Genomic DNA, 9,713 nt, shown 5'->3' with positions numbered 1-9,713 from the left:
ACCCCCCAAACCGAGACAACAACCTGACACCCCCCAACACCCCCCCGACCCCCAATAACCCCTCATTTGGGGGCGGGGGGGGGGGGGGGGGAACAACACTCGGCCACCCCCGGCCTGTCCCCAACCACTCCCCGCCCTGGGGAGGGGCAGGGGGTGTCACCGGTGGGTGTGGGGGGGTGACGCACAACCGGCCAGGGGTGTTGACAGGCGGCGGCCCCCGGGGGTATCACCGGATCGCGATGAGCCCCACGTCCATCAGCCGCTGGATCTTCTGCGCGATCACCGGGTTCTTCAGGTGCCTGCGGGGGGGACGGTGACAGGCGGCGCCGGGTGACGCGCAGTGACATTGGGGGAGATGCACATGGGGCTTATAGGACGACAGGGGGACATAGGATGACAAGGACACCAGGTGACATAGGGTGACAGGGAAACACACAGTGCTGGGTGGTGACACACGGTGACACGGTGGGTGACACAGGGTGACATGGGGGAGCCACAGGGTGACGGGGGCGGTGACACATGACAACACAGGCGGACATAGCGACACACTGGGGTGCTCCGGGCTGGGTGACGCATGAACCACTCCAGGGTCACCCTGACAACAGCCGCAGGACGGCTGTGACAGAACCCCAAGCCGCGCGAGGCTGCCGGGTGACACGCACCATTCCACGGGGGGAACAACCCCCCACCCCACCACGAGCCCCGCCGGGGGTGCCGCCACCACCGGGTGACGCCGCCGCCGGGTGACGCGTCAGCCACTCACTCGCTCAGTGCCTGCGGGTCCTTCTGCATCTGCTCCAGGATGAGGCGCATGGCCGGGTCGCTCATGATCTGCTGCACCTCGGGGTCGGCCATGGCGCGGCGCTTCACCTCCTCGGGGGTGTCGTTCCGGTTGTACTGCGCCAGCAGGCACCGCTGGTAGCCCTCCGACGCCTCCTGTAGCACGGGTGACAACAGCGGGGGTGACGGAACCCCCTGTGGCACCGGGCGGCGGGAGCCGCTTCCCCTCGCTGCGGGGGTTGCTGCGGCTGTAGCGGGTGCCACCTGTGCGGGAACCACCGCTCACCTTACAGGTGCTGTCGAGGTCCAGGGCTTTCTGGTAGACGTCCATGGCTTTGGTGTAGTCCTTCATGGCCTCCAGCGCCGCTGCTTTCCGGGTGTAGCCCTTTACTGACAACAGGCGGCGGCGGCTGTGAGCGGACTGGGTGACACCGCGGGGGGGGACGTGTCAAGCGGGGGGGCTCGCACTTACTGAAGGAGGGGTCGAGCCGGATACACTCCTCACAGTCCTGCGGACAGCGACTGTTAGGGCGAGGGGTGAACGCAACACCCGCTGTGTCACCCGCTGCCATCAGGCAGGAGCAGCCCAGAATCACCCCCCAGAACACCCGGCGGCACCTTCAGCGCCAGCTGGAACTCCAGTAGTTTGGTGTAACAGGCGGCGCGGTTGCTGTACAGCTTGGCGTCCTCGGGGTTGCGCCTGATGGCCTCGGTGTAGTGCTTCATGGCGCGGGGGTAGTCGCCTGTGTGTGTGTGTGGGGGGGCGGTCACGGCGAGTCCGGCTGTTGCCGGGACACCCCTCCGTGCCGCTACAGCCGCTCACCCTTCTGGAAACACTCGTTGCCCTTGGTCTTCTCCTGCAGCGCCAGCTCCGGGTCGATGTACGCCAGGCGCTGCTGCTCCTTCAGGATCTTCTCCGCCTGTTGGCGATGGCGGTAGGGGGATGTCCCCGGGGTCCCCAATACCCCGCAACATCCCCCCCCGGCAACCACCGCTCACCTGCTGACACTTCTTGAGCACCTCGGGCGTGCGGTGCTCGGTCAGCGACTTGTTGTACGACTGTATGGCCTCCTGGTACCGCTCCTCCTTCAGGTACGAGTTCCCCACGCGCGCGTACACCCTGCAGGGGGTGTATGTGGGGGGGTGTAGGAACACGTGGAGGGGGTTGCCCCACGACCGTCACCCCGGCGGGGTGTGATGACACCGCGACTCACTTGGCGATCTGCCTGTAGTCCTCGCGGTTCTCGCGCCCCACCGCGATGGCCTCCTCACACAGCTCGCGACACCGCTGGTACTCGCCCTTCTCGAAGTGCACGGCTGTAGCGCGGTGGTAGGCGGTGAGCAGTGTCACCCGCGTCGCGGTGTGCGTCCCCCCCTCCCCGGCCGCCGCGGTGACGCACCGGCCTGGTTGGCGATGTAGGTCATGTTGTCAGGGTCCAGCTCCCGCGCGCGGCTGTAGTGGCCCAGGGCTGTCTCGAAGCTCTTGCGGCGGTAGGCGGTGTTGCCCAGCTCCTTCTCCCGCAGCGCCTGTGCGGCGGGGGTCACCGTGTGTTGCTGGGGTGCCCGCGGTGTCACCGTCCCCTTCCTTGCAGTGTCACCCCGCCCCCACAGTGTTGTCATCCCCCTTTTCAGTGTCATCTACCCTCTCACACCGTCACCCTCCCCTTTCTGGTGTTGTCAACTCCCTCTTCACAATATCATCACCCTCTCGGGGTGATGGCAATCCCTCGCAGTGTCACCGCCTCCTCGCGGTGTTGTCACCCCTCTCCGCGGTGTCACCCCCCCATGGTGTCACCCCCTCTTCACAGTGTTGTCCCCCTGCCCCGCAATGTCACCCCCTCCTCGCGGTGTTGTCACCCCTCTCCGCGGTGTCACCCCCTCATGGTGTCACCTCCTCTTCACAGTGTTGTCCCCCCGCCCTGCAATGTCACCCCCTCCTCGCGGTGTTGTCACCCCTCTCCGCGGTGTCACCCCCCCATGGTGTCACCCCCTCTTCACAGTGTTGTCCCCCCGCCCTGCAATGTCACCCCCTCCTCGCGGTGTTGTCACCCCTCTCCGCGGTGTCACCCCCTCATGGTGTCACCCCCTCTTCACAGTGTTGTCCCCCCGCCCTGCAATGTCACCCCCTCCTCGCGGTGTTGTCACCCCTCTCCGCGGTGTCACCCCCCCATGGTGTCACCCCCTCTTCACAGTGTTGTCCCCCCGCCCTGCAATGTCACCCCCTCCTCACGGTGTTGTCACTCCTCTCCGCGGTGTCACCCCCCCCATGGTGTCACCCCCTCTTCACAGTGTTGTCCCCCCGCCCTGCAATGTCACCCCCTCCTCGCGGTGTTGTCACTCCTCTCCGCAGTGTCACCCCCCCCATGGTGTCACCCCCTCTTCACAGTGTTGTCCCCCCGCCCTGCAATGTCACCCCCTCTCTGCGGTGTCACCCCCCCATGGTGTCACCCCCTCTTCACAGTGTTGTCCCCCCGCCCCACGATGTCACCCCCTCCTCACGGTGTTGTCACCCTCCCCAACCTGTTTCTTGTTCTCGGGCAGCTCCGGCTCAGGGGCGGGGGGGGCCTGCGGGGGGGGCGCGGGGGTGGGGGGCGGCGCAGGCTCCTCCTCCTCCTCCTCGGCCCCGCCCAGCTCCACGCCCAGCAGGACGCTCAGTGTCGTCAGCACCCGCGGGTCCTGCAGCCTCCTGGGGACCGGGGGGCAGCGTGAGGACCCCCCCGGCAACACCCGGACCGGCCGGGGTACCCAGGACCCCCAACGCGTCCCCAGGGCCCCCCGGGTGACACCCCTCCCCTCCACCGGGACCCTCCGGATCCAAGCAGCTGCCCCCAACCCCCTCCATGGGACCCCTGCCCCCGCTTCAGCCTCAGCCCCCCCCAATGTCACCTGGGACCCCTCCCCAGGATCCCCCTCCCCAATGTCACCAGGGACCCCCCCCATGAGCCTCAGCCCCTCACAGTGTCACCTGGGACCCCCTCCCCAGGACCCCTCCCAATGTCACCCAGGACCCTCCCCCATGAGCCTCAGCCCCCCCAAATGTCACCTGGGGATCCCCTCAGGATCCCCCTCCCCAGTGTCACCAGGGAGCCCCCCATGAGTCCCAGCCCCCCAAATGTCACCAGGGACCCCCCCCATGAACCTCAGCCCCCCCCCACAATGTCACCTGAGACCCTCCTCCCCAGGACCCCTCCCAATGTCACCCAGGACCCTCTCCCATGAGTTTCAGCCCCCCTGTGTCACCCAGGGCCCCCCTCAGGATCCCCCCTCAATGTCACCAGGGACAGCCCCCCCCACGAGCCTCAGCCCCCACCGGTGTCACCCAGGACCAACCCCAGGACCCCTCCCAATGTCACCCACCCCCCCGCGGTGTCCCCTGTCCCCCCCGTCCCCCCGCAGTGTCCCCTGTCCCCCCTGTCCCCCCGCAGTGTCACTGACGCTCCCAGCTCGGCCGGGCGCCGCCGCAGCTCGTCCAGCAGCTCCCGGTACTCCGGCTGTTCCAGCAGCGCCCGCGTGCGCGGGTCCCCCCGCAGCCGCTCCAGCAGGTCCGGGGCGCCCAGCGGGTTGGGCACGCGGCGCTCGGCTGTGCGGGGGGAAGCGCAACACCGTGAGCGCGGGGTAGATGTGGGGGCGTACCGCCTCGCGGAGGGGTGACACGCACATGCAACACCGTTAGCGTAGGGAACACACAGCACCGTGAGCACGGGGTAGGAGGGGGGTTCTGCCACCTCACGGAGGGGTGACACACACACACGCAACACCGTGAGCTGGGGGGAACACGCAACACTGTGACTGCGGGGTAGACGTGGGGTTCTACCACCTCGTGGAGAGGTGACGCACACACACAACACCATGAGCGGGGGAAACACGCAACACTGTGAGCACAGGGTAGACGTGGGGTTCTGCCGCCTCGCAGAGGGGTGACACGTACACGCACACCGTGAGCGGGGGGTAAATGTAGGGGTGTGCCACTTCGTGGAGGAGTGACACACACACCGTAAGCGCGGGGTAAGCGTGGGGGTGTGCCACTTCACAGAGGGGTGACACACGCACACACGCAACACCATGAGCACGGGGTACGTGTGAAGGTGTGCTCAGCGTCACCCCCAGCACCCTGTGAGCACAGTGTAGTCACAGCAGTACAGGCAAGGTGCTGTTTCGTGGTGGGGTCACACACACACACACACACACACACACACACCCCACCGTGAGCATGGAGTAGGTGCGGGGTTGAGGACAGAGTGCCCCTTCGCAGAGAGGTGACGCATGCACACTGTGAGCAAGGTGTAGTTGTGGTGCTGCAATCAGGGTGCTGTTTCATGGCAGGCTCACACCCATGCACATACACTATGAGCACAGTGTAGTCGTGGTGTTGGTGTCACACTGTTTTGCAGCGGGGTCACACGCACCCCCACCCACGAGTGCAATGTAGTCATGGTGTGGCAGTCAGGGTGTTCGTTTGCATCGGGGTAACACAGACACACACACACTGAGCACAGTGTAATAACGGTGTTGCAGTCAAGGTGCTGGTTTGTGATGTGGCGACACACATACACACACTGACCACACTGTAGTTGCGGTGTTACTGTCACGCTGTTTTGCAGAGGGGTCACACAGGCACACACGCAGAGCACAGTGCAGTCGGGGTGTTGTTGTCAGGGTGTTGTTTCACGGTGGGGTTGCACACGCACGCGCACATACACACGAAACGAGCACAGTGTAGTCACAACGTTACAGGCAGAGTGCTGCTCCATGGCTGGGCAATGCACATATACACGCACACAGTATAAGCACGGCACAGTTGACCACAGTGTAGTTGTGCTGTTGCTGTCACGCTGTTTTGCAGCACGCACGCACACACACACACAGAGCACAGTATAGTTGTGGTGTTGTGGTCAGGGCGCTGTTTCACAGTCGACATGCACACACAGAGTGAGCACAGCGTAGTCACAGTGTCACAGCCAGGATGCTGCTTAGCAGCGAGATGACACACATACACACACTGTGAGCATGGTGTAGTCACGGTGTTGCTGTCATGCTGTTTCACAGCGGAGTGTCACACACACACACACACACACACAGCTCAGTGTAGTCACAGTGTTGCACTCAGGCTGTTCTCAGACACACACACGCGGTGAGCGCGCGGTGTTGCTGTCATGCTGTTTCACAGTGGGGCGTCACACGCACACATACACACAGAGCACAGTAGTTACGCTGTTGCGCTCAGGCTGTTCTCAGACACACACGCGGTGAGCGCGCGGTGTTGCTGTCATGCTGTTTCACAGAGGGCTGTCACACACACACACACACACACACACACACAGAGCTCAGTGTAGTCACGGTGTTGCACTCAGGCTGTTCTCAGACACACACACGTGAGCGCGCGGTGTTGCTGTCATGCTGTTTCACAGCGGGCTGTCACACACACACACACACACACACAGCTCAGTGTAGTCACGGTGTTGCACTCAGGCTGTTCTCAGACACACACACGTGAGCGCGCGGTGTTGCTGTCATGCTGTTTCACAGTGGGGCGTCACACGCACACATACACACAGAGCACAGCGTAGTTACGCTGTTGCGCTCAGGCTGTTCTCAGACACACACACGCGGTGAGCGCGCGGTGTTGCTCTCATGCTGTTTCACAGCGGGCTGTCACACACACACACACACACACACACACACAGCTCAGTGTAGTCACGGTGTTGCGCTCAGAGTGTTCTCAGACACACATGCGGTGAGCGCGTGGTGTTGCTGTCATGCTGTTTTACAGTGGGGCGTCACACGCACACATACACACAGAGCACAGCGTAGTTACGCTGTTGCGCTCAGGCTGTTCTCAGACACACACACACGGTGAGCGCGCGGTGTTGCTGTCATGCTGTTTCACAGTGGGGCGTCACACGCACACATACACACAGAGCACAGCGTAGTTACGCTGTTGCGCTCAGGCTGTTCTCAGACACACACGCGGTGAGCACGCGGTGTTGCTGTCATGCTGTTTCACAGCGGGGCGTCACACGCACACATACACACAGAGCACAGCGTAGTTACGCTGGTGCGCTCAGGCTGTTCTCAGACACACACACGCGGTGAGCGCGCGGTGTTGCCGGCGCGGTGTTGCCGGCGCGCGGTACGTACCGGCGAGCCGCGCGCGCAGGTCGCGCAGCCCCTGGCGCAGCTGGGAGCTGCCCGGCTCCCGCTCCAGGCCCTGCTCGTAGCAGCGCTCGGCCTCGTCCAGGCGCCCCAGGAACTGCAGCGCCGCCGCCTTGCGGGAATAGCCCTGGGAAAACGGGATCCGCCACAGCTGCAGCACCCTACAGCAACACCCTATAGACCCCTATAGGGCGGCCCATACAGCCCTAGAGCGCTCGGCCTCCTCCGGGCGCCCTGTGGGAACAGCCCTGGAAAAGAGCGGGATGGGAGCCCCACAGCCCCCTGTGGCACCCTACGAGGCCCTACAGCACCCTATAGAACCCTACAAGGCCCTATGGCATCCTATAGGGCCCTACAGCATCTTACAGAACCCCACAGCCCCATATAGAGCCCTATAACACCCTACAGGGCCCACACACCTTCCCCCCATCGGGGCATAGCTCAAGAGTGCGACAGGCGTCATCCAGCACGCGGCTGTAGGCACCCCCGTATAACACCCTACAACACCCCTACGACACCTCATAACACTCTGCAAAACCTTGTAACTTCCTACAACACCCCAGAACACCTCTATAACAGATGGTAAGACCCTAAAACACAACACTTCTATAACACCCTTGTAATGAGCTACAACAACTCTGCAACACTCATGTAACACCCTACAACGCCCCAGTACCACCCCACACACCTTCCCCCAGTCGGGGCGCAGCTCGACGGTGCGACAGGCGTCCTCCAGCGCGCGGTTGTAGTCGCCCTGCCGCGCGTAGGCAGCCGAGCGGTTGCTGTAGAGCACGGGGTTGTCACCGTCGAGGCCGATGGCGGCCGTGTACAGGCGCACGGCCTCGGCCACACGCCCTGCGCCCAGCGCCGCATTGCCCTGCTCCTTGAGCGTGTTCGCCTGTGCGCGACGCCGCCAACAGTCGGATGCGGGGGACAGTCGGACGCGGGGGACAGTCGGACGCCGGCCACGAGGAGGATCCGCAGGGGTGGGAAGAAGAGGCCGAGGATGAAGAGGAGGCCGAAGGTCCCTGTGGTGCCCCCTCCCAAGCTCCTCCCCCCCAGCCCCACAGGACCCCCCCACCAGCCCTATAGACCCCCTATAGGCCCCTCCCAGCCCCATAAGCCCCTATAGACTCCCTCAGTACCCCCCGCCCAAGGACGCAAGAACCCCCAGGACCCCCCACCCACCCCATAGGGCCCTACAGACCCCCTATAGCTCCCCTATAAGCCCCCATGACCCTCCACAGACCCCCTATAGATCCCCTATAAGCCCCCATGACCCTCCACAGACCCCCTATAGCTCCCCTATAAGCCCCCATGACCCTCCACAGACCCCCTATAGCTCCCCTATTAGCCCTCATGGCCCTCCACAGACCCCCTATAGATCCCCTATAAGCCCCCATGGCCCTCCACAGACCCCCTATAGCTCCCCTATAAGCCCCCATGACCCTCCACAGACCCCCTATAGCTCCCCTATTAGCCCTCATGGCCCTCCACAGACCCCCTATAGATCCCCTATAAGCCCCCATGACCCTCCACAGACCCCCTATAGACATCTATAAACCCCCATACCCCCCCCCGGAGCCCTACACGTGCCCAGGACCCCCTACAACCCCCTTACAGGCCCCTATGTCCCCCCATAGACCCCTACAGTCCCCAATGGACCCTGGCCTCCCACAGACCCCCTATAGCCTCCTATAGGCCCCAATGGCCCCTAGGACCCAAGAGGGACCCCCTATAGGCCCCCAAACTCCCCTGGCCCTCTATAACCCTCCTATAGGTCCCCATGCTGCCCTATAACCCCCCTATGGCTTCCTATAGGCCCCCCGCTCCCCCATAGATGCCCCTATACACCCCCATACACCCCCCAGCTCCCTTTAACCCTACTATAGCCCCACAGACCCCCACTACAGCCCTGCCATATCCCCCCTATAGCATCCTATAGGGCCCCCCCACTCCCCTATAGACCTCCATACTTCCCCCCCCAGCTCCCTATAAGCCCCCCAGTAACCCCCTATAACCCCACTATGGCCTCCCATAAGCCCCACACTCCCCTATAGATGCTCTTATAGACCCCCATGCTCCCCTGGTCCCCCTATATACTCTCTATAAGGTGCTAGAGCCCCCCCCATGGCCTCCTATAGGCCCCCCACGCCCCTATAATCCTCCTATAGGTCCCCATGTCCCCCTATAGTCTCCCTATAACCTCACTATAGCCCCGCTATGGCCTCCTATAGACCCCATGCTCCCCTATAGATGCCCCTATAGACCCCCATACCCCCCAGCCCCGATGATCCTCCTATAGGTCCCCATGTCCCCCTATAACCTCACTATAGCCCCCCTACAGAGCCCCCCGCTCCCCTATAGATGCCCCTAGAGACCCCCATACACCCCCGGACCCCCTATAACCTCGCTATACTCCCTATGGACTCCTATAGACCCCCCGCTCCCCTATAGATGCCCCTATAACCCCCATATCCTCCCGGTCCCCATCGCTCCCCTATAACCCTCCTATAAGTCCCCATGTCTCACTATGGTCCCCACTACGGCCTCCTATAGGACTCCCCGCTCCCCTATAGACCCCCATCCCCCCCCGTCCCGCTATGGGGCCCCCGCTCCCCCTATAGGTGCCCCTATAGGTGCCCCTATAGGTGCCCCCATAGGGGCTCCCACGGGCCCCCTCCCACCTCCGCCATGGCGGCGCCGGTTCCGCTCCGCGCCGCCGCCTTCTGGAAGCTGCTAGAAGCCTCGCGGCCGCCCCCCCCGCCCCGCGATTGGCC

General features: G+C 63.7%; 1 protein-coding gene across 1 annotated transcript; it reads right to left on the bottom strand.

Annotated features, from left to right (window-relative positions):
• Window positions 1-209: 209 nt before the first annotated feature.
• LOC148590382 (stress-induced-phosphoprotein 1-like) lies at window positions 210-9,648 on the bottom strand. Its single transcript, XM_088539100.1, has 14 exons — window positions 9,621-9,648; window positions 7,622-7,831; window positions 6,919-7,060; window positions 4,216-4,360; window positions 3,301-3,466; window positions 2,181-2,307; window positions 1,995-2,097; window positions 1,780-1,900; window positions 1,604-1,700; window positions 1,399-1,523; window positions 1,253-1,289; window positions 1,067-1,170; window positions 764-936; window positions 210-299 (listed from the first exon to the last, which is right to left on the bottom strand). Exons 1-14 carry the CDS (start codon window positions 9,627-9,629, stop codon window positions 227-229), a joined length of 1,632 nt encoding a protein of 543 aa, XP_088395226.1. The 5' UTR covers window positions 9,630-9,648; the 3' UTR covers window positions 210-226.
• Between the last annotated feature and the right edge of the window lie 65 nt (window positions 9,649-9,713).

Source organism: Tinamus guttatus, unplaced genomic scaffold (assembly GCF_059628265.1).
Source record: "Tinamus guttatus ecotype Peru unplaced genomic scaffold, ASM5962826v1 Tinamus_guttatus_pri_ptg001386l, whole genome shotgun sequence".
NCBI classification, from domain to species: domain Eukaryota; kingdom Metazoa; phylum Chordata; class Aves; order Tinamiformes; family Tinamidae; genus Tinamus; species Tinamus guttatus.
The sequence above is the reverse complement of the archived record's forward strand: the minus strand, read 5'-3'. Positions and strand labels throughout refer to the sequence as shown.